This window comes from Glycine soja, chromosome 10, assembly GCF_004193775.1.
Source record: "Glycine soja cultivar W05 chromosome 10, ASM419377v2, whole genome shotgun sequence".
Lineage (NCBI taxonomy): Eukaryota > Viridiplantae > Streptophyta > Magnoliopsida > Fabales > Fabaceae > Glycine > Glycine soja.
This window is the reverse complement of record NC_041011.1, coordinates 49,303,162-49,328,254: the sequence shown is the minus strand read 5'-3', so window position 1 is coordinate 49,328,254 and position 25,093 is coordinate 49,303,162. Positions and strand designations below refer to the sequence as shown.

Below are 25,093 nucleotides of genomic sequence, written 5' to 3'. Positions count from 1 at the left end.
CTAAAATTGGTGATTAATATTGTCGAGAATTATAAAAGGATAAAATTATCTTTTTGAAATTACGAAGTTCTTCAAATTCATTTGTAATTCTCAACTACTCATTTATATTAAAAAAATTAAAAATATAATTTAAATAAAAAATAATTTAAAATTAAGAATATATAAAATTGTAATAACTAACACTCCTATGATTTATAAGATTTTAAAAATTAAGAGTATCATTTTTAAGTTTAATCGAATGTATTTAAATAATCATTATCTACTCGCTCATCTCCTGTCCGAAACTACTGCTAACCCATTGTCCCTCTGTTGCTTTTATTAGTTACTAGTCAACTTAGTGTCCCTGTGTTTTTCCTCACGTAAACAATCCATTTAAATAATATATATATATAATATTTATTATTTATAACTAAATAATAGTGAGTGCATAAAAGAAAAGCGAGATATGAAAAGGACATTGTAATAATAGTAGACCTCGTCAACCTAAAAAAATAAATAACTTAATGTGATTTTCATTTTTTTAACGTGAACTGTGATTTCATTCTATTTTTGAAAGATAAACCTTTTTTTTTTGGTACCGAGAGGATAGGTTTGAAATTTTTATAAAATCGTTTTGTTTAAACTTTGAATCTGAAACACAATATAATATATGAGAAGATTCCATGAATATAATTTGTAAAATATAATATATAAAATTTAATATTATTTAACCAATAATTATAAAGTTAAAAATATTATATTAAATTTTATTTTGTGAAATATATATCTAAAATAAACAGCATTAAATATTAATACAAATATAATATTATGGTGTATAAAATATAATCCATAAAGATGAAAATTTAATTATTAATAAATAATTATCAAAAAACACACTTTATTTAAAAATGACTCAAAAATAATAAATTTATCTTTAGTATAATTTTAAGATAATTACTATAAAAGTGCATAAGTTTATGCATAATTTATGATTAAAGAATAATAGAAATATTTTATATTTCTAGTTAATATTTTACAATCTGAATCCATCTTTAGAAAATGCCAAATTTAATTTTTGAAATTTAAACCTGTAAAAATAATCACAGAAGGAGTTTGTAACATTTTTTTTTTTTTTTTTGTGTGTGAGTTTTGTAACACGCTAACCAGAACAATAGATGCCACTTATGAAAAGAGTAATGCTATATTTATAATAAGTTTTACAATAGCTTGTAAAAAAAAATCATCACATCCCATCTTTTATTTTTTATTGTTTTCTTAAATTAAGAGTTTTTTAAGGACAAATTAAGAGTTATTACAAATAAATTGTACGAGAGCAAGATTCATGAATCGTGATCCTAAACTATAATTTCACTTCATTTTAGATGGATAAATTATTTCAAAGTGCATTTTTTAAAAAAAAAAAAAAATTCAATAACAAGAAAGGACCAAATCCATCATAAATGTAAACACTAGGGCTTAAAAAAATTGGCTGTACGTTCTAAAGTACTAATTATTTACTGATAGTGGCGTGGTTTTGTCAAATCCGCTTAATCTGCAATGAATTGGAAAGATGTAATTACATAGACAGATCCAGCCATAAGTTATTGCAGGACTATGTTTCAAAAATTTTGAGCTTAGGGTGAGTAGGAAAATTTTGAAAAGGACCTATCACCGACTCAAAAGAAACATTTCAATTTTTTAAATATAAAAAAAAATAATAAATAATTAATGGGAAGTGATTTTTTTATTTTTTGCCTGGTAAAGAATTTACAATACTTACATAATCAATTAAATTGATCCATTGGTAACGGAAAATGAGTTTATTAAAGTAATAAAATATTAATAATAATCAAATTAGAAAAGGAAAGTGGAGCAAGGAAGGAAGAGACGAGAGTGACGCTGTCGTGACGGCTAGGGTTTTTTTTGTTAGTGTCTACGGTCATAAACGAAGCCACGTAGGCTGCCTGAGGTAGCAGTTCCGGTGCACACGTGGCACAACTGTGGGATTTCACGACAGCGAGTGAGCGAGTGAGCGAGAGAGAATGAAAGCACCCTGCAAAGTGGACCCATTCTGACGTGGCACACTTTCTCCAATATATAATATTTTTTTTTATCAAAAGGTACGATAACCCCACTCGCCTGTGCCTCTTATCAAATTAAATTTCCTTCTATTCATATAGTTTTATTAATTATTATTACTCTTCTCAAATAAATACAAATAATTATACTTCCTTTCTAACACTTTCTCCGCATTCTACGCTGTGAAAAAAAAATAGTTTTGCCTTTTCAAGTTAAAAGCAGGCAAAGCAGCCCCTCCCTCAAGTGACGCTATCTTTTCCTCCATATGTTCGCAACGAAGATATTTACCTCATCAAAAGCGAAGCGAAGTGTAACAAATACCAAGATCCAAGGCTACCAACGAGAATCGCGACAACCTCCACGTGTTGCATAATTTCTTCGCCACGTTCTTCCAACTATATTAGGCTCCATTATTTTAAATTTTAATTTCTTAAAATTATTAAATACAATTAAAATATATTTAAATTAATCACAAATTTAAAAAATTAACTAGAACGTGTACATATGATTTAAGGAATTGAATCAAAACGTACCTTAATGTTGGACAAGCGCGTGCATCAAAAGGAAGTTTTGTTTGGCTTTGTTGTCCTCCTCTCTGATGAATTAATTATTAAAAGTTTTGTTATTCAATTAATTAATTGTTCAATTACTGGTGAGTATTTTTTTAACTGCGGTGTGAACTAGATACTGTTAGATAAGTTGATAACTTTTTCTGAATTGTTTAATGGTGGGACCCAGGTACATGTCATGAAGCTAGCTACCACATCTAGCGAACGTGACAATTAGGCCAAAGGAGAGAAAATAATTTCTAGATCGGCAGCTATTGGTGGGCCCACACACCTTGGAAGTTCCGTGACCGTGACTCTGTGTTACTCTCGCTTCGGCGCTCATCTCAGCCGTGTAATTAGAAAGCTTCGACGGTCAAGATTTTTGTTTGACGAGGGACGCGCCCGAACCTCTTGGTTTAGGTGCCATGTCGGACTCGCTCCTTCTTTGGAATCTGCTTGTTTTTTCCATGAATGCCCAGTGCCACGTCGGATCTCCATCCAACGACGGAGATAGCACGTGTTACTGGTAACGCCAGGATCTGGTCCGTAGAACAGAAAATGTTTGTTTTGGTTGTTTATTTATTCTCACGTGGGCCCACTAGTGTAGTCTATTCTGAAATTATAATATAGAATTAATTAAAAAACGAAAGGGTAAAAGTGGAAGCCAATTAATGAATTTGACCGGTGGGAACGATATTTTCTGCGGTCACCTAGATTCCTTGTGATGGTGGAGTTTCATGTTTGCTTTGCTTTTACCAAGGTCCCGGCAACCGGATATATCCGGTGACCGCTACACGTCCTTGTTTTTTTTTTAATACTATTTTTTCCATAATAATAAAGTAACTGCAAAAAAAATAAAAAATCAAAGTATGCCACATTCATCATTCAATTGTATGCATTAATTGAATAATTAAATAAAAAAGATATCATACCAAATCGTAAAAGTTTAACAGGGCAAAGAAAAAAAGTGGACACGTGGAGGTGAGGCGCTGAAAAGGTGTCACGCATGAGTGGTGAGATGGAGGGTTGAGATGGTGCCATGATGTCATGAGGAAACGGGGTCCGTTAGATGTGGGTAGGGAAGAAGGGTGAGGATTGCAAGAGGTGACGCGGTGGAGAATCGTGACCGTCCAGGAGTCTTTGGAGTGGGTTTGGCAGAGAGTGAAATAGCGGAAAGGAGATGAGATTGGAGCACAAAAAGGGGAAAGAGAGATAGAGAGAAGCCAAGAGTGGTGCTGCAGCAGCGTGAGGAAGAGAAGAACAAGGGAAAGAAAGATAAGCTAAGCAAAGCAAAGCAAAGCAGCCCCCCTAAGATCTCTCTGGTAATTGTGATAACAGCAAAAGAGGATCTTTTGTGGACACAATCAAATTTCTGGGGTTGAAAGATAATCTATTTTTCTGTGCGAATTTGGGGTGTAGGTGATTATGGTTGTTGATGAGAGGGTGTAGCTGATTCGGCGGAAAAAGAGGATTTTGGTGTGGAATGGACAGGATTAGAGAAGCCAGAAGAAGCACTATGGCTGCAAATGGATTAACCAGACGAAGACACAGGACTAACAGTCTTAGAGACTCACCAGGTTTTCAATTCTCTCTCAGATCTCAATACGCACCCTACCCTTCTTTTCCTTCGTCTTTCTTGATTCTCACGATGTTTTCTTTTGTTTTGTGTTATGCAGAGGAAGATGGAGGCATGGAGCTGCAAGAACCATCCAGGTTGCGAGATCGAGGAGGGAGTGGGAAAAAGGATCGAGATCGTGAAAGGGAGAGGGAAAGGGAGAGAGATCGATTGGGTCGGAGCAAGAAGAGAAGAGGAGATAGGTTGATGCATAGCAGCAGAGAAGATGGCGGAGAAGACACTTCTGAAGAGAGTATCAACGATGAGGACGATGATGACGACGAAGACGGTGGCGGCGGCGGAGGTAGCGCTTCAGTAAGAATGCTTCCGTTGAACCCATCTTCGCTCTCCAACCACCACCATCGGAAGAGCTTCCCTCCGGCGAAAGTTTTAAGACCAACGCCGCCGACGACGTGGAAGGCCGCCGATGAAATGATCGGAGTATCCGTCCCCAGAAAAGCTCGCTCAGGTAAATCGCTCAACCATCGTCAATTCACAAGACCTCACTGAATTCGCTGTTCTGATGCGCTAACTTGTTTTTTCTTTCTGTTTCTCTTTGCAGCCTCTACGAAGAGGTCGCACGAATGCTGGGCTTCGAGCGGTGGCGGAATCGTGGCGGAGCAAAATCACCGACAGCCGTCGACCTCTCCGGTGAGGGCGGCGGCGCCGGCCTCGCCTTCATCGTCGAACGCCTCTGTTAGGAAGAAGATAGTGAGTTTCGGAATCCGGGTATCAGAAATCTCGCTCTGCTGTGTTGGTTTTGATGATGTAAGTGTGCTAACAGTGTTGTTTTAATGGGTGTAGAAGCAGAATGGAGGAGCCAAGTTTCGACCACCCAAAACAACGACGACGACGACGACGTCCAAGCCCTCGTCTTTAGCGCAGGACGAGATCGAAATAGAGATCGCGGAAGTGTTGTACGGCATGATGAGACAACCTCAGGGACCGTCGAAACAAGATATCGTCGCAAACGATTCCAACAAGTTCGATTCCCGAGAATCTAATAAATCTTCCACCGATGCCAAGTCACCGATCTCCAACCCACAAAATTCAAGCTCTTCCGCCACTCCCATGTCCGCTGTTGGTGCGTTACTCTTTCCAAAAAGTAAAATTTAATAGATTTTTTGGGTTTTTTCTTAATTAATTTTGTTTTGGGGTTAACTTTTTCAGCTCCGAAGAGGAAAAGACCGCGACCGGTGAAGCACGAGGATGAGAATCCGGCGAGTTTGAGCGTTCGGAGCAGTCCCATTTCATCAACGACAAAGGCTGAGAGCGATCAGCCTTCAAAGATGGAGACTTGTTCTTCCAATTTGGATAAGAACAACGTGGGGTCTGTCACCGAGAATCTGGTGAATTCTCAGACAGTTCAAGTTATGCCGGAGAGCAACGAGCCTAAGCCGGCGACGGAGGTAGCGGAGAGGCAGAAAGATGTGGTGGGGTTGTTGAGTGAGGTGGTGGTGTCTCCTCAGTCGCCCAAGAAGGAATCTCCTGTGCGACAAGTAGCAGATGATGACCGTGAAGATGTGAAAGCGACTAAAGCGTGAGCAGCATCGACTTTAATTACTCTTTCTTTTTCGCTTCTTCTTTAATCATTCAGCTTTTTCTGTAGAGTTCGCGCTGAATGTGAATCCTGATCTTTCTTTATTGATTTTTCTTTTTGGTTCTCCAGGAATCACTCAATATCCGAGAGTGAAAATCAGCGAGAAGAGAAGTTCCAGATAGATTTGATGGTGCTTATTATTTTCTTCTTTCTTGTCTTCTGATATTCCGGGTTTTTTTTTGGATTGTTTTTTTTTAACGGTGGGATTTTGGATTTTCAGGCGCCACCTCCTCCCTTGAGGTCTTCCCCGGAAAGGGATGCGGAGAATAATAATATGGTGGTTGACGCAGAAAAGGTAGGTGGGCCATGTATTAGCTATGAATTCTTTTCGTACAAGAACAAGTATTTAAGGCGTTTTTGTTGGGCAGGAAGTGAAGCCTATGACAAAAGAGGACGAGAAAGTGCTGAGAATGAACAAAGAAGTAGCAATGGCTATAGAAATGGAGAAAGTAAAAGCAAAAGCCGAAGAAAATGATTCGCAGAAACCAGGTTTATTGCAGAAAGAAAGAGGAATTGACTTACAGCTTGATTTGGAGAAAGCTGATAGGGTAGATACTAGTGGCAATGTCGGTGGTATGGTTAACAAGAAGCAGCAGCAACATCAGAACGCTCAGAGGCAGCCACAGCCACAGCTGCAGCAAACGAACTCAGAGAAAAATGGTACTTAAATTTTGAAACTAACAATGAATGTTATTCTTCTTATGTCTTTCTTCACTTCCCACATTTTTTTTTTCTGTTCTGATCTCGGTGCCTTACTGGGTTTCTCTCTTCTCCTTCTTTCAGTCCAATCCAATTCTTTGCCTCTACCATTGTCTGTTCCAAGCTGGCCTGGCGGGCTTCCTCCCATGGGGTACGGCAAGAGATCAATTATTGTGTGTTCACTGTTGTTTCGGATATTTGTACAACTTTTTTTTTTGCAGAAATTTGATGTGATCCTCTTCTTATCTCATTATTCGCAGATATATGACACCTCTGCAAGGAGTTGTATCGATGGATGGGACTCCTGTGACATCTGCAGCCATACCGGTACTTTGCCCTTTTTTTACTACCTCTTGAAAACTTCTGATTCTGAAACAATGTGAATTGAATTCCTGATTAATCATTTTCCCCCACTTAAATTGCAGCCTCCCCATCTTCTTTTTAACCAGCCTCGGCCGAAAAGGTGTGCCACCCACTGCTACATTGCTCGCAATATTTTGTATCACCAGCAAATCGCGAGGATGAATCCATTTTGGCCAGCTGCAGCAGGTTCTGCATCACTATATGGAGCCAAGCCCAGCAATCTTAATGTTGCACCCTCCACAGAATTGCATGGTAATGTTCCTTGCAGGTCTGCAAACTCTTCCCAGGACAAAGGGCACGGTATTGCCATGTTTCCAGGACATATTGGGAAGGACAAAGCCTCTCAGCCTGCCAATGTGGATAATTCATCAAGAAAACAAATTTTGCTTCAGCAAGCTTTACCCCCAGGAGCAGCACCTAGTAATATCTTGGTATTTTTTTTTTGTCTTCTTCTAGAACTATAAATTCTCTTGTCTTCTCCTTCTGTTTGCTTTTTTCTAAAATTAATTTGTGCTATGTCACAAATTTCAGCATGGCCCTGCATTCATATTCCCGCTGAATCAGCAGCAAGCAGCTGCTGCGGCATCTGTACGGCCTGGATCTGTGAAGTCTTTGCCAGTTTCTAGTAATGGAGCCCCCTCCAGTGTGTCCAATTCAGCTCCGCCGAATGCTTGTGGCACGGGTGCTGCTGCGGGGGCAGCTGCACCAACAATGAGCTTCAGCTATCCAAATATGCCTGGCAATGAAGCTCCGTACTTGGCCATTTTGCAGAACAATGCTTACTCATTTCCAATACCAGCACATGTTGGTGGTCCACCTGGGTACCGTGGAACCCCCCATGCTCAGGCTTTTCCGTTCTTCAATGGCTCTTTCTATTCTTCTCAAATGCTGCATCCTTCACAGATTCAGCAGCAGCAACTTCCTGCTCAGTCACAGCAGCAGAGCCAACAGGGCCATCAAAATGCAAGTATGTCTAGTGGATCATCCTCTTCTCAGAAGCAGCATGCTCAAAACCAACAACAAAAGCCTAATAATAATGCTACTGGGTCCAATGGGGGTGGAAGCTTGCAAGGCTTTCCTGTCACCAAAAACCCACCATCACTGCCACTGCAGTTGCAACAGCAACAGCCGCAGCAGAGGCAGAATCATCACCCTTCTCATCCAGCTCGCCAGGTTGAGTCTGAGATGGGTGGTGAAGACAGTCCATCTACTGCTGATAGTCGCCTCGCTCGCGCTACCATGAATATTTATGGCCAAAATTTTGCAATGCCTATGCAGTCGCCTAACTTTGCTTTGATGACACCTGCCTCGATTAGTGCAGCAGGCTCTAACGGAGGTCACGGTGAAAAGAAACAACCCCAGCAGCACCCTGGTCCAAAGGCTGGAGGTGAAACAGCTCCTGCATTTGCCATGTCATTTGCATCCATGAATGGAGCCCCTGGCCTTGACCTCTCATCTATTGCACAGAACCCTTCAATCATGCCGAGTAATCATAACTATCATATAATGGCAGCAGCACAAGCTGCCAGTGCTCAGTTGAAGAAGAGTTATCATGCGGCTGAGGAAGGGAAAAATGTAGTTAATTCTTCTAATCTAGACGAAGATAGAAAAGCAATATCTGCTGGAAAAATTCCGGCAACAATGGGACAATCCATTGCATTCGGAAGGCCAGAAGTATCTGATCCCTCATTAGCGTCGTTATCAGGCGGCAACAATGTGATTGATACCTCGGGTCGTAATCTAAACCTTGGTTCTGCTTCTTCTCGGGCTTCTACTTCTGTTATGCCTGCTGTCATCAGCACTAATGCAGCCAGTTCTCAGCAACAAATGCAGCGAAATCAGCAGCAGCAGCAAATTCTTCAGCATCAGAAGCAGAATCAATTTGCAGCTGCAGCTGCCGCCGCTGCTCGCAACAAGACCCCATCAACTAGCAATGGCAGTGTTTACTCTGATAACCTCCCCTCTACATCTTCAATGGCTAATAAGTTTCCCAGTGCCGTATCCGCATTTCCTCAAAGCCTTGTACAGAGCAGTAACACCGTTGCTCAGTCACCTCAGTGGAAGAACTCTGTAAGGGCAACGACCACTTCACAGTCGCCCCCATCCATGGCTTCAACAACACCGCCCTCGTCAGTCAAAAACCTTCCACAGCAGCAGGGTCGTTCCCAGCAACCTCACACCCAAATATCTTTCGCGACAAATCCAAAATCATCAGCAGCACAAGTGCAACCTTCAAGTTCGACCCAGTCCCCATCTCCCCCAGTCATGGTTGGCTCACCAACGACTTCATCAATGTCGAAAAATACTGGTAGCCCAAGGACAACATCAGCTTCAACAACCAACAATAAGATAAGCCAAAGTTCTTCCTTATCCTCTCAGCAAGCCAAGAACTCTTCTGCTGTGCCGGCCCGTAAATCGTCTCCTGTTGGCAGCAGGAATGTGCCATCAATACTCAATGTTCCTCAGCTAACTCCCTCTTCCAGCACTGGGAGTAAATCTCAATTGCCACAGAAGCAGCAGCCGCAGCAGCAAATACCAAAGCAAGCATTACAACAGGCCCAGCTTTTGTTCTCTAGTCCTTACGTGCATCCGCAATCCAACAGTACCACATCCACCACCACAGTTCCAAGTGGTTATTACCTTCAACATCAACAACGGCGTGGCCCTGAGCAGATGCAGCGACCGGGCTCTTCCCCGGCCGTAAACAATGTGAAAGGCAGCAGTGCCTTACCTACACAGGGTCTTTTGCATCCTGCACAGGTTGCTGCAATGCAACCCTCTGGGAGCCACCCTCAGTTTGTTCCTACTGGCTTTTCTTATGCTTCTTATCATGTTCATTCTGTGCCCTCAGTTCAAGTGAAGCCAGCGGAGCAGAAACAACCTGCGGGTGAGTAGAATGATATAATATCCTTTATTTGCTGCACCCCTGTGCTTGCGGTTATCAAAGAAGAAAGGTATATAGCTTGAGTGAAGCATGTGAATTGGCATGGGATTTTGAAGTGCAAGATGGGGTCCCTCTCAAATGGTGGGGTAAAATGTCATGTTGTTATGTTGATGATGGAATGCCGTATGTGGAAAAAGCAAGCAAGCTGGTCACGGCCAACGAAGATAGAGATGATTTGGATTCCTCAATTTTGGAAGAGAAATCGACCAGACCATTGATGTGCCTGAATTGTGTTTACTAATTTGTTTGTACCCTTGTGTTTATAATCTGACAAAGTTGATCCTGAAGTCTAAACAAATTCGATTGGTTTTTTTAGAAGGATGTGGTGGGAAAAAAAAGGATAAAGAAAAGATGGAGGAAAGGAAGGGAAAGAACCACCTTTTCTTCTTTTGGGGATGTAATGGAGTTTACCTACATGTTCTTTCTCCTCTCATTTCTTTTCTCTTTTATTTATTTTGTCTTCTAGGGCTACTAGAGCGGTAAACAAACATCTTTTTGACAAAGTCTATGTGGCTAATCATATATTATAGTAACCCTCAATTTTTACGTGTCTTCTAGGGCTACTAGAGCAGTAAACAAACATCTTTTTGACAAAGTCTATGTGGCAGATCATATATTTACGTGTCTGCCTGTCTGGCTGATAATATATTATAGTAACCCTCAATTTTTATATTATTTTAATTTAAAGATCAAAAAGATGATTTTTTTCCCTGATATCCCTTGCCGTTGTCGCTATGATGCCCCCATTGGTTTTCTTTTTCCCCATTTTCTGGTGAATTTTTGAGTGGGCGGTGACAGAAATTGCAATAAGTGAGTGTAAAAAGCAATAGCTTTTAGAGAGATGGGGACTTGCATGTGAGTGTGAAAACTAGAAACAAAGCGGGGGTTAGTAGATAAAAATAGCTGGCAGGTGAAGGGTATTGTAATGGATGTAATGGTTGGTTGGTTTTTCGCAAGGATGGCGTAGTAAAAGATAGCTTCAAACCGAGTTAGACAATTTTGAATTTCCTTTGCTGAGATGTGTGCTCTTTACTGTCACCATCGCACACGTGGCTGGTGTAACTATTCTTTTCTTGGTATTATCATATCCTAAGCTAATATTATATGTGTATCAGATTAAATAACGTGTGTGTAGGCTCCTTTTCCTTCCACGTAATAGGAGCAAATTGCTTTCCATGTTTGCCCTTGTCCCACTCAAGCAATCACAGCGTTTAGAACCCAACTTAAAGCAGCAACACATTGCGGGTCCTGACGATGTGAAAAACTTTGCTCTTGTCTCTACGTAATACTCGTGTATCCAATGTCTTTATATTTTCTTTTCCATTCTTTCTCAAAGTAACTAAATCTTCCAAATCTTCTCTTTCGACGGTGTTAGACCTTTACCCCTCTACCTCAACTAGTTCGTTTACTTTTAAAAATTGAGGAAATCTAATTTTAACCCTTAAATTTAATTAAGATGTACTATATGTAAATTGATTTTGATTCTAAACTTTAAGTTGATGTGTTATAATTATAATATTTTGTCAATGAAGTTCTTGTTCGGCCTAGTCACTCAAAGATAGATACACGTATCAAGGACATTATATATAAGTATTAATTATATGTATATTTTCTTTATGAGAATTGGCTTTGTCAAAAGATTATGGTGTTCTTTTCATATACAATTATGAATTATGATTAACTTTGTTCCGGTATATGGACCACTTCCAATGCAAAAGATGAAGTTTGATAAATATATAGAGGGGAGTGAGAGTCACGTGGATTTCTTTATAAAAATATCCCTTTTTCCATCAACATAAAGGGAATGAATCTACTTCCTTCCTGTGCTGAAATGGCAGGAAAGTATTTTTAAAATAAAAAAGGAGTGCGTAAATATAATCATATTATTGTGGGAATTTCAGATTGAAATTCATTTATTCACTTATCTGTTTCTTTTTTGAGGGGCCAAAGATAAAGCATACAGATGTTCACTTGGTTCCCTCTTGATAAACCGAAAAAGACAATATTTTGTGTCCTTTTCCTCTTCAGAGGAACCCGTGAAAGGAATCAATTTAATGGAATAAGCAAAGTCCCCCATGCCCCTCCACTCCATTACCAATTTGTGAACTCTGAAAGATAAGCCTCAAGGTCACCACACCTAAAATTAACTATGACTTATCGCACCTTCCTGGCCCCACTTCAACAGCCCCAAAAAGTCTTTTCCTTTCTATTTTATAATCATTACTTTATGTTAGTTGAGCATCATAGCCAGTATAATTGACCCTTTGATCAGTGATCGCAAAAGAGTCAAGCTACAATTCAACCTTTTCCTTTCTTGTTCACATTTTGAAACCTATAAATCTCGGATCTTTTTCCTTTCTTTATTCTCAAGCTCTGATTTGCTCATACAATTAGCACGAGTATTTTTCCTTTTGTATGTACTTACCATTACTTTATATAGATCTTTCTAATTTCTTCAAATTTATTCCGAGTAATAGTACCTACATAATGCTATAATAACAGAGTGATCCATATAACTGTTGTAATTTACATGAATCTACTCTTTTTTTTTCTTTTGTTAAATTTCGGTTGGGTAGTCACTTGTGCTAGCTTGTATAAGTTTCATTAAAGGATAGGCAACAGTAAACCATAATAGTCCATATTAATATTCATCAATAGGTCCCTATTACCGTGTAAAATTGATTCATCCTCAAAAGTATTAATTTCAAGCTTTCTAGAAGTTCAACTGAAATTAATTTCTATATCTAGTGGTTCTTTGAGATTGTATGCCTTGTGCCTTCATATCTAGAGGCTTATATAATTTTCAAAATAACTTACACATATTTTCTCAATTATTAGGTACATTTGTTTTAAAAAAATCGCGACCATTTAATTAATCACGTGTAACACAAATACGGGTAAAATAGGGAAAAGAATTACAGATGATACGTAGTGACTTGTATTACATTGCAAGGTTAGGATACCACTATGGATCTTCCCGGTTACTTGAGTTACATTGCAAAGCTATTTTTCCTCCCCATTCATTGATTAATTACATAGGATGAAAATGCAACTCAGTCCCCTATTTCAATATCAGTTGATTAATAATTTCACTATATTACACTTTTTTCTAGACAGAGAATTGAGATGTGTGTGGCTCATTGCCGCCCTAAAAAGAGAAAAGAAATAAACAGTGTTTTAGATCTTTCATTTTGTTTTAGAAATTTAGTTAATGTTCCCTCCGTTTCAAAATTATTATTTGTTTTAGAAATCCAAGACTTCAATTAAGAAAAAATTGCCAACTAAATCTTCACTTAATAATTATGTGTCTTTTGTCATTTATCTTTCCACTTATTATCCTTCCCATTTATTAATAGCTTTCCACTTTTCCTTCTCTTTCTTAACTATTATTAATTAATCAAGGAGGTTATTTTAGTCAAGATATAATAACATTTTAGATTAATTAAACATATCTTAATTTACGTACGTTAACCTTCAACAATAGTTTGAAATGGAGGAAATACTCAATAGTTAAACCTTTAAGTACAAAATGGTATCCACTAATTATTTTTCCTTATACAAGTAATTTACGTACAGTCAGTCATTGAATGCGCGCGTCATTATAGTTAGGGGAAGAATAGACGTATGGTGAAGAAAAAGTAATCGCAATGGAAAGGAAGAGTACTGTTTTGTTTCTCTTTTCCCTTTTCATTCATTCAAGTTAAAGAGAAAAAACAAATGTATAGTGTGTATCAAAGCAACAAGATTGCAGATATTAAATGGAAGAAGAAAGATCAGGCTAAGATGTGGGCTACCCACAGCATAAATAATAAAGATGCGAGATCTAATTGGAAGGTCCATGGCATTTAGGGCACTGGTGCAACTTCAAAAGTTATTTAATAGTATAAGCGGACAAAGTAATGGGGTAAAGCTTTGCCAACAATGTCTGAAAAGGAAAGAAGGACATATATATACAAGGGAGGGCAATTCACATGTGTTTTAGATAAATACTTGTCCTTTGATTACTTGAGAAAGTGGAACAAGCAGGCTCTACAGTTACTGTGTGTGAGTGACACTGAAAATCTCACTCATATGAGAGTACTTGACAAAGTGTCGCAATAACTAATCATTGAATAGCAAATTGAGAAAGAGAAAAAAAAAAGTAAAAGAATTAATAACCACCGGGAGGGGGAATGGGTAGAAAATGTTGGTGGGATCCTCCTTTCAATTAATTAATAGTTGGGTCCATATTGGCTTTTAATAAATAATAATAATTGTAACTGAGAACAGATTCTTGACAAGATTTCATAGTGTGGCATAAATTGTGTTGGTAAGTGTCTTCAATTCAATGGTATCTAAATTGTAGTTGACCCACAAATGGAGGGCAGATACCCAAACAGATCATCTTGAATTCAACCAAATTATTTTTCTTTTTCCAATTCAGTCCCTTTCCATCTCTCTCTATCCACACCCAACTTGCCCCCAGAAATAAAGGTCAACACAGAATACTAATCTTAGAGGGACCCTTCCCTTATCTAAAGGAAGGTTGATCTCCATGCTAAGAACCAGACTTATATCATACGATTAAATCGACATAAGAGTCTTGTCAGGAAATTTGAACCTTGAAACATATTCCCACCTTAATCGCGGGCCTAATTCACCTAAACTTGTTATAAAAAATATATATAATTGGCTTCCACTGTTGAAAGAAAATGAGTGAATGAATCTGGTACATCGATTGGTCAACTGATATTGAGCTGAAGTATGAACCCCCGAAAAAGCAAAATTGCAATTTTCCAACTCCTAATTTTTTCCATGTTTGTCTTCAAACCTTAAAACCAAAACAAATAGACTTGACTATTGGAACTTGCGCTGAAAACAGGCATCAAGAAAAGGGAAACCAAAAACAGATATTTCTAACCGTCAGTGGCAGAGAGGAAGAATCACTCCAGTCTCCAGAGGATATCTAAAGTTAGATGCAAAGTTGAAAACTTCAAAATTCAACCCATGACAGTGGTTTTTTGAAACTGTACCAAAACTCTGGTGCAGTTGGAACTAAATTTTATTCAACTGATTCTAGGTCACTGTTTAAAATCCAAAATGAACCATATGTACATGCCCCTTCCCCTCTGGAAATAATCACAAAGTTGTGTTAAAGTTAAAAAAAAAAAAAAGTACCTATGATCTGAAGTGCCTTACCTGTGCTTCCTCTCCCATTATTAGCACAAAAACAGAAACCAATAAATACAAAAGAGGGTACAATACAAATAAATATCTGCACTTTGCGGTTGGAGCAGCAAATGGGATTCCCCTCCACCACCACAACCACCATCACCACACACACCACAGAGAAGAAAGGAGAAAAGAGCTTTGTAACTTTCTTAGCACTTCCGAGCCAGGTCCCAGGTGGGTTGAGTGAGAGCCACACGCATTATTTGATTTTTTATGCAACGTTTCTTTTCACCTCTCTCTATCACTCCTCTTTGTGTATGCATATATATATATATATATATATGGGAGAAGGCAAAAAATTCCATCTATATCCGTAACTTATTCGATTGTGACCATTTTAAAAAAAAGTTTATTTTTATGTGTCTACAGATCATTATTCATTACACGTCTTTCTCTCTTTTTTTTATTGGAATTGTGAAATTTTGTAAAATTATGTTATTTTTACTGTTTGTATATTGATACTTCCTCAATCTCTGATTATAAAAAAATTAAAAAAAATTGTTTATTCTTTTTTATAAGATATTTTTTAATTTTTAAATATATTAATTATTTTTTTCTTATATATTTTTATTTAATTACTCTCTCTTCAATTATTAATGAAAAACAAGTAAGTAGATAAAGAGAAAAGAAAAAAAAAATTGAAATCATAATACAAAAATTTAACAAATTTAATGGGATAACTATTTTTTTTAAGAGACGTAAATTAATTGAATAATTTTTATAATTAAAGACATAGGAAATATATAGATGATGTATATGTTATAGGAGAAATATATTTTCTCTATTTTTAAATGTAAAGTATATTCTATTTATTACTACTTTTTATATTTATATATATATAAAAGTTTAGGTGAGTAAATTCAAGAAATACTTACATAGTACTTATAAATCATCAATCAACAATTACCTCATTTTGATAGCAGAAATCAAAATCATATACTAATATATGAATTTGTTTCTTACCACATCAATTTTTATTCACCTACTTACTTTAATTTGAGTTTGACTGGCTCAATTCTTATTCATTGATATTTCATGATTTATACACTTTAATTTGCTTTAAATTTTTATATTTACTCTTTTTAAATTCTTTTTTTTCTTTTTCTAAATGATGTCACACAACCTTTCGATTGAAGGAAAAAAATAGAAAAGGAAAGAAACATTAAAAATTTGAATTGAGAAAAAAACGAAAATAATGAAAATTTTATTTTTGACTCCAACATTATTATTCGTGTTTTATTTCTTTTCCATTTCTTTTCTTCCATCTAAACATACCATTAATTTCATCTTTCTGTAGTTTTATTTATCCTCTCTTTTTTAAATTTCTATCCAAGAGTTTCTTTTTCTTCATTTTTTGTGGTTGCGTCATTTCATCTTTCAATCAAACTAATTATACTTGGAAAATTATGATTAGTGACATTTGTTTAACTAAGGTTTTATTTCATAGTTCAATTCGTTTTCCTTAAGAATCTTTATGGCAGAAAAAAAAAAGAACATTTATGTTTCAATTAAAGGGAAATTTATCCAACCATACGTTTTTATACTTTAACTTTTATTTTGTCCAATAAAGATTTAAAAAATATTAGTTTTTTAGAAGATAAAAAATAATTAGTTATTAGCCTATTATTAGCTGATTTTGTAGGAGTTATTAAGACTTTTTTCTTTTCTTTTAAAAATTCAAAGTATCCATCCATTAAAAGTTAAAAATTAATTATCAACATACTGAAATCTATTTAATAATCTCACATTATTCAACAAATATTTATTTACATGTACATATTTATCATCAACCTCCCGATTAGATACTCGCAGACAAATTAAATTATCTATCAATTGTTATACTATGTATGTATCTGTTAGGAGCTATATTGTTTAATTTAATAACTGATAAAAAAATAATTTAATATCATTTTATATAACTTTAATCATCAAACATTGACCGTAAAATTTTTCCACCCAAAAGAGCTTATATATTATCAATTTATAAAATAATTCTGTATAAAAAAAACTGTACCAAAACAATAATAATAATTAAAAAGTAACTTCCTTGCTAAATCATATTAAGATTCCAAAAAAAAAAAATATTTGATTCGTGTTAAAGTATTTATTCATATTTTATTTAAAATTCTTACATGTGTAATAGTCACATTGGTCTCAAACTTTCTGAATTCTTTTTTTAAATAAGACTTGAATTTCATACCTTTATAAAATTATGCTTATTATCACTTGCACCAATAATCGTTGTTAAAGCATTTATTCAACCGGTAATAATGCTCCGTTAAAAAAAAAAAAAAACCGGTATTAATGCGAATATTTCTCTTTTATTTTGTTTTAAATTCAGTCTTTTTATATATATAAAATTGAAGATTCACTTAAGAAGACCTCATGATCGACAAGTAATTTAGAATTAGATGCGAAGATAGTAACAGTAGATTTTTTTCTCTCTTTCTTTTTTTCTTCTTTTCTTCTCTTTGGTGTGCATACGGGAGATTCTCGGAGATGAACACAGATCTTGATACTTATTTTTTAATACGGCAAGGGGCCCTACTTTGCCTGATATATTGGTATACTTCCTTATTTTAAATTATCTATATACGTTTGAATTATTTTACTTTATACGTACTTTTTTCCGTGTTTTTATACATTATCTGATTCCATGGTTTTCATTCAATTTTTATAAGTTTTTTAATAGGCACTTGCTTATTTAAAATTTTGTAAAAAATAATTTGTATGTTTTAAGAATATTAGAAGATGTATAAAAAGAAAATAAATTAAAAATAATACTAATCTTTTTTACACATTATGGTTTTTTAATTAAATTGTGTATTTTTTTTTATAAAAAAACCGGATGGATATCAACCATTTTTGGTTGAGGATGTTTCCAATTGATAATCAGGACTAATAATTTCGGAGAAAAAAATCATCTAAGTATTATCTTTGCCAAACATCTATTAATTATAACTTCTAATAAAATATTTTTCAAAACTCAAAATATTTAAATAAACTAATTATTTATTAATTATATATTTAATCGGTGTTTACCATCAAACATAAACTGATGTAGAAGTTTTTAGATTAATTAGAAGTGTCAAATTTAAGCTCTCAATATCATCCTCTACTAAGTTCTATATATAAAAAAGAAGAGAAAATCAGACAATTATATGGTGTGAAAAGTTTTATATATTCATTTAATCATAATCTATTATTTATAATAAATTTGTTAATTTTTTAAATAATTATCAATAATTTAAATAATAATTTATGATTGAATAACAATAAAAAATTATTTTATACTTTTAGTACATAGATATTAAACTCATAAAAAAAATTACAAGTTTAAATTAGCCCAATACTTAAATAACTTTTATAAGTGAACCAGTGTCCCCTAAAATAAAATATATAAATGTGCAATCGACAATTATTAAAGTAATTTATAATTTAAATTACTTATTTTTTGTTTTTAGGATATTTTTATAAAAAAAATTATTTTTTTCTTTTATCGTATCAAACGTTCAAGATATTATATGTCTCGAATTATTATCTTTCAATCTTGCTGTACATAATTCTCGTTTCACTTTTCTTTTCCCATTACCATAATCATAATTTAAAAATGATTACTATATCAAATCAAAATCTATAGTATACTTGAGATTTGTATAGCACCCAGCCTCACACAATAGTACAATACAAAAATAAGTAACATCTGGCCAGGCAGCATATGAAGAAAAAAAAGGTTGCAGAGGCCCAAATTAGTAGGACCCGTGTCTCAAGTGGTGTTTTATTTCCCTGCCTTGTGAAACTGAGAACTGTGTTTGGAGTGCAGACAACAACGTTACCGAAGGGGTATTGGGTCCCTCCACCCACATGATCTCATTTACACGTGTCCTCATCTCCATTATTCATTCCAAGATGTAACATAACATAACCCAAACGTTAATTCAGTCATGTGAGTTATTTTATTTATTTATACTATCTTTTAGTGTTGTCCCAAAAACTATGAAACGTTTGTACCAAAAGAAATCCTGTTAGTAAACATTAGGCAGTGTGATGTTCTGTTTTACTATTATCGATAACGGAATCAATTAATAGGACTAAACTCTAATAAGTACTAACAAATATCAATATTAAAAAAACACGAAAGCTTTTTCCTGAAAATTATTGAAAGAGTGCCAATGGCCCAATAATAATAGGGCAGAGGGGCAAATATTGAATGATGCGCTGCCCCACCTTTGAATGGTGGTCCCCAGAACTTGCGCAGGTGCCGACGGTAGATTGCGGTGGTGGTAGGACCCACCACCAGTTCGAGTCACGGTGACAGTGTCGTCGCTTTTCGTGGTAGACTCGGAAGATACCGCAGTAATTTGCTTGCTCCGTTTTGAAAAGAAAAAAAAATCCATAAAATTTATAAACAAATGTTTTACTACATATACTACACTTAACGTAAAAGTTATCAACAAATGTCTATTTTCATTTTCTTTTTTAATTTAATTATTTTTTCTCAAAATTATTAACTATCGCTAGTAACTTATTTCTATGATTTATTAAATGTCTGATTGCACGTTCAAAGTCTCTCTAACGTACGTCAATTTAAAACAACAATTCATAGTTTATGTGTATCTTTTATCTATATTTAGCAAAATTTTATGAAATGACGTTCATTCCTAAAATAATTTTTCTTACTGCATTCCTAAAGTAAAATTAAACGCACGGTTATTATAATTATTGTCTGTCTCCTAAATCTTAATTCCGATATCTAGAATATTTGGATTGGAATGTGATAATAACGCGAGCTGCTTCACGTTTCATTTAACTGCCCATACCTTGAAATTAAGCGATGACATGCTGATTCCTAAAATTCTAAAATGGTGGATTCATCATCTCTCATTTTATCATATGAAGAGCAATGTTCATATAATGTTTTTTTGCATGAAATTAACTACAAAGACAATAAATGTTGGGCCAGCCAGATGGGCCTTGGCTATGTAGTATATTTTGAATAGTTGGTTCATATGATGCACTTTCTCATTGATGCTTGGCATTTATATCTGCACTCTTATTATTGTATTCAACATTTCCCATCACATTTCAGAAATACACTTTCTCATTGTAATGGGTTTTTCAGAATGTAACAGAATGGGCAGGATATACTAATGAGGACGCAGGATACGATAACCTTGTTTTGTATTTGAGCATAATCTAAATTCGCCTTATTGCCTATTGGCATTGTAAATTGTTAAACTTTGACCGCCATCCCAAATTTGGTGAATTTACAGCGCACCCACCGACTCCCAAAAAAAAAAAACTATTTATAAGCCTATTATCGGGCTAATTTACTAATCACAAAATGTTGGAAATAAATATGTATGTCCAAGATCCAATCCATTATGTTATTAATTTTAATAAAGAATTATTTTTTATTTTATTATCATATTTATTATTTTATTAAATTATTAATTTGACAAGTCTTTAATTAAAATTAAAGATTTGTTATCATGATAGAAATTATGATAATGAGAAACAAGTCCTTTATAATTTTAATTTGAGTTGTTATTGATCATGAGATTATTGTAAATAGGATATCAATAATCCGGATAGATTAATATATATGATAGTTTTTATTGAATAAATATTAATAGAACTTATTTATTAATTTACATATATAGATGAGTCGTATGTGAATGTGAATTGAAACTTTCCAATTGTTAAGTTTACCATAAACCATCAATAGAAAATTCTCAAGAAGAAGTTTAATAGTTTTCTTTGGCCTCACATTATCATAGTAATTAATAGGTTATTTATTATGTTTTGATTCTAGACAGCTAATGTTTTATAGGATTTATTGAATGGATATTGTATAGGATTAAATACCTATAGAATTAATGATTAATCAAAAAGGAATTCATCAACTTTTGATAATGAGTTTGAACTCTATGAATAAAATTATATACTAACCAGAAAAATTAAATGAAAGAATAAATAAGTTTTTTAAATCATTATAAGTTAACTCAGAAGAGTTTGACAGTAATATCATACTTTAGAGTTAACTCATATTTGTAAAGATGGAATAAATTATTATACCATTCTTCTAATGGTTCTTGAGAGTAAAACGTTATTTCATGTTATACGGATGTTATGAAGTGTTGCTAGATGTTTGTCTTGATTAATATATTATTGGCTTAGTATTGAACTTACGGGATCAACACACAAATGAGTATTATCATCTCTGTTGAGGAAATTATTTTAATATTTAATAATCAATTAAATTAGAGAACTTAATGATTAATTAATTTCCTAAGTGAAATATTATTATATTTTTTGCTAGCACTAAAAATATAAATAGTTTGAAATATTTGGTTAATTGTTATTTCTAATTAAATTTGTTAAATGGTTAGCAACAAAAAATAACAAGAAACAATATTTTTAAAATGACTTAAAAGATAAAATAGTTGTTTCGATAATCTTATCACAAATTTGTTATTTTCGTGTGTTATAAATACAGTCCTAGGTTGCACGTTGAAAACATTATTGATCACTTCCCTTTTCATTTTCTCGTAACATCAATTATTGTTCCACCTATCAAACTCGTTGTTTGTCTTTGTGTGAATAAAGTGGAATCTTCAAATTATTAAAGAAATTTTTTCATGCTTTAAGAGCTTGTCAATAGATATACATTTAATATGTCATCTATTTAAATGTAAAATAGATATTTTTTATTGTGTGTGTTTTGAACTCCTTTTTCTTTCACAAGATACACCTATTTATATATTATGCCTCAAGGATGCATTATTCTGTATATTTCCTATGTGCAGACATTAAATCTTGGATCTTGCCAATAATAATAAACTCTTGCTTTACTGGAATGGAGGATGTTGTAGTGAACTTGTAATCGTAATGCATCTAGGCCCTGAACACCCGCAGGCCTCTAATTTAAAAGTGTTTTTTTTTTAAAAAAAAATCCAGATTATATCAAAGAGTATTATTCTATTGGCGGAAATCATGGAACTAATTTATGAATAAGTAAAATATCGATTAAGAAGTGACTTGTATTATACCGTATGGATGTTTACAAGTATGTTATTGTATGAGTATTTTTTTTATATAAAAATGTTTTTGTAAAACATTAATTATATCGGTGAAAGCTTTGCACTAGTAAATGCCCTCCTTAGAGATTGTGCACACCAGGCACCCCGCCCCCAAAGGTCCAAAACTAAGAATTCAATAACAGCTATGGTGTAGCCAACATTATTATTATAGGAGCAGTTATCTTGAACTAATGCAGGGCACTGAGTTGCTTTAATAATTGGTCGTTGTCTCAATTGAACAGTCATAAAGAAGTACACGTAGTATCAAAACCTTACAAGTGAATAAAGATAATATAATTTTTCCGTGTGCAAATAATCTCCACCAGCTAATACTTAAATTCTATAAGGAGCAAGAAATTTAAATTACACATAAAACCAAAGTGTACGACTATTGTTAACATTAGTTTACTATTTTTAATTATTATGATAGATTCAATCGAGCCATAATTTGATCTGAATCACGTGGACACAAATTTCAATATGCTTTGCTGAATTGGATTGCTTCCTACTGTTATTTACCTGCGGCGAATAATTATATAGTATGAATATTTAAATTATAGTACTATTAAGTATTGGCGGGGTTGTTATGATTATCACAATGAACATTAATATATTGTCTAAAGCTTCGATAGTCCATAATGTTAGCACAGACATAAGTTTTTACCAGGAGAACTTTGCGGACTTCACGACAAACCATCACGTCATCATCAATATTGCTGTTATTAACAAATAATAATCATCCTAATATCCAGGAGACACAAAACGCCAGAGGAAAGTTAAAAGTTTGTATGGTATTATGTAAAATGTATGCACAAGAAATCTTGTGAGCTACGTAAGAATTACTCCTTTTTTAGGCAGAATGCAATTAATTTAGAAACATAGGAAGGAGGGAATTGAGAAAAAAACTTTTTTTTTTATATGAAAACACAGTTGAAATGTTAGAGTTTCAGTAGTAAAAAACATACTCTAAATCACAAGTTTTCCATTAACAATAAGCTATCCTTTTTCTTTTCGGTGACAGCTGAAATAAGATGCGTGCGTGCATATAATTTCTTTTGGATATTTTATACATCAAAATGTGAGTAAAACGCCCAAATATGTTAAAAAATGAACATCTTATACAAGTAAAGAAGGGAGATAATAGCACACGGGCTATAGTAGACTAAGAAGGTTCATGGGGGTTTGCACTTTGCACAGCTTTAATTGCAAAGTTTCAATGAGGTGAACAAGTTTGCCACTTAGCATGAGTTTTGATGAAATCCCTACCTTATAAAATGTTGGAGACCATTTAGCATTAAGGAAATCATAATCTAGACTGGATAATAGATCCCTTTCAACGCACTGATCCGTACTGCATCTGATATGGGTTAGTAGTAGCTATCCTCCGAGCTTGTTGGGCTAGATGGGCCCAATTAAAGATGCAGAGATCCTTCATACCCAAGCCACATATAAATATATAATGTTCCAAATTTGTGTGCGAGTGTGTGTGGGATTATTATTATTATTTTCTTCACAATTAGTTATTAATTATTTTATTTTATAATTTTTTTAAAAATAAAATGTATTAAAAATATTTTGGTCCGTATTTTTGTGGGGAGGGGCAAGAATATTTCAAGCTTTTATTTAGTTAAAAACAAGAGTAAATTAAATTAAATTTTTGGCCGATTAGTTATTTACCACACAATTACATGCGGTGAATTGAAGGCCTAGGTGAATAGCAAAATTTCACTCTGTCTCTTTTTAAGACTAGGGCTGAGACCTATTCAACAAGACAACAATCCCATACATGATCGAAGACTAAAAAATAATTATCTCTTTTTTTCCAGTTTCAAGTTTCGGAAAGTTTGCTCGTTATCTCTCTAATTTTCTATACTCACCTTTCTCCTCCAAACAAAAGCAAACAGTTAGTATCACAACCCAGATTTCTTCCTTCTTCTTTTTTCCCATATCTTTATCATCTTTCAAGTTATCAAAAGAAAAAATAATTGAATCTCCTTTGTAGGTGCAACTTAACTACATAATCCAAAGTTAGGGAGCGGAAGAATTTCAAATTAAGGGCCAATGGGTTACAGTCTCTTGTGTGTTAAAAGTATTCATTTTTCATGAAATATAAATTTGATCCAATGATTTGAGAAAAAAGACTTAAGGGTAAATGAAAAAAGAAAGAGAAAACAGTTGTAGTTAAAATTGTTTCTATTAATATTTTAATAAAATTAATAACTTAATATTTAGCGATAAAAAAATATTCATTTTTCTATTTTTAATGCTTGAAGTATTCTAGAGTTAGAATTTTAGCCAAAAACCTCTATTAAAAGACTTACTTTAATATATATATATATATATATATATATATATATATATATATATATATATATATATATATATATATATATATATATATATTATGTCTTGGATCATTTTGTATATTATACCTTTTGTTTTGTTGAGTCGACAATAAAAAACCCATGAATATAAGCCTAGAAGATAGAAAATCATTTGCGAAGCTTTTTACTTAGTAAAGGATATTTTGTAATTAAAATTTATGAAATTACTAGTAGAGTATATTAAAAGTGAGAGTTACAAAATTTTATATTTTTAATATGAGAAATTTTAGTTAATAATAAAAATATATTTATAAAGTATGTTAAAAAAATAATATTAATAATAATATAAAAAAAAAGTCTACTCGATCGAAAAAGCCTTCATACATCACTACAAGGTACATGCTCCATCAACATGTAATAATTGCATCCAACTTGTAAATAAACTATTCGATTTGTTCTCCACGACTTAGTTTTTTTTATATATACTAGGGGGAAATGACACTTTGTGCCTCAGTTATTTAAGGTTGGTGTGATAATGAGATAATTAAATATTTTGAGAGTGATGATATTTTTTTTGTTTTATTTTTTCGGTTATAATAGAAAAAACAGTTGAAGACAAATTGAGAATAGTAAATATGTATATTAACGG

The 25,093-nt window shown here is 34.0% G+C and overlaps 1 protein-coding gene and 1 long non-coding RNA gene across 4 annotated transcripts; one reads left to right on the top strand and one right to left on the bottom strand.

Moving 5' to 3' along the window:
- The first annotated feature begins 3,787 nt into the window (after positions 1-3,787).
- LOC114372467 (protein TIME FOR COFFEE-like) lies at positions 3,788-10,422 on the top strand. Of its 3 annotated transcripts, XM_028330032.1 has the most exons (13): positions 3,788-3,928; positions 4,026-4,183; positions 4,283-4,690; positions 4,784-4,950; positions 5,026-5,305; positions 5,392-5,761; positions 5,891-5,951; positions 6,042-6,116; positions 6,190-6,481; positions 6,605-6,671; positions 6,781-6,847; positions 6,946-7,314; positions 7,415-10,422. In XM_028330032.1, exons 2-13 carry the CDS (start codon positions 4,090-4,092, stop codon positions 9,776-9,778), a joined length of 4,614 nt encoding a protein of 1,537 aa, XP_028185833.1. In that variant the 5' UTR covers positions 3,788-3,928; positions 4,026-4,089; the 3' UTR covers positions 9,779-10,422. The 3 variants fall into 3 exon arrangements, with proteins under 3 accessions (XP_028185833.1, XP_028185834.1, XP_028185832.1); XM_028330033.1 differs by having other exon boundaries at positions 3,789-4,183; positions 4,784-4,932; XM_028330031.1 differs by having other exon boundaries at positions 3,789-4,183.
- Positions 10,423-13,533: 3,111 nt separating this feature from the next.
- On the bottom strand, positions 13,534-15,300 carry LOC114370220. The gene is made up of 2 exons (XR_003657794.1): positions 14,728-15,300; positions 13,534-14,637 (listed from the first exon to the last, which is right to left on the bottom strand). It is a non-coding gene; the product is annotated as an uncharacterized LOC114370220 (long non-coding RNA).
- Between the last annotated feature and the right edge of the window lie 9,793 nt (positions 15,301-25,093).

What these genes read in the sequence shown, in the direction of transcription:
- LOC114372467 (XM_028330032.1), top strand. Translation starts at nt 4,090, where the DNA reads ATGGACAGGATTAGAGAAGCCAGAAGAAGCACTATGGCTGCAAATGGA. An exon ending in CCCCAGAAAAGCTCGCTCAG is followed by an intron (nt 4,691 to 4,783) that starts GTAAATCGCTCA and finishes TTCTCTTTGCAG; the next exon opens with CCTCTACGAAGAGGTCGCAC. An exon ending in CACTCCCATGTCCGCTGTTG is followed by an intron (nt 5,306 to 5,391) that starts GTGCGTTACTCT and finishes TAACTTTTTCAG; the next exon opens with CTCCGAAGAGGAAAAGACCG.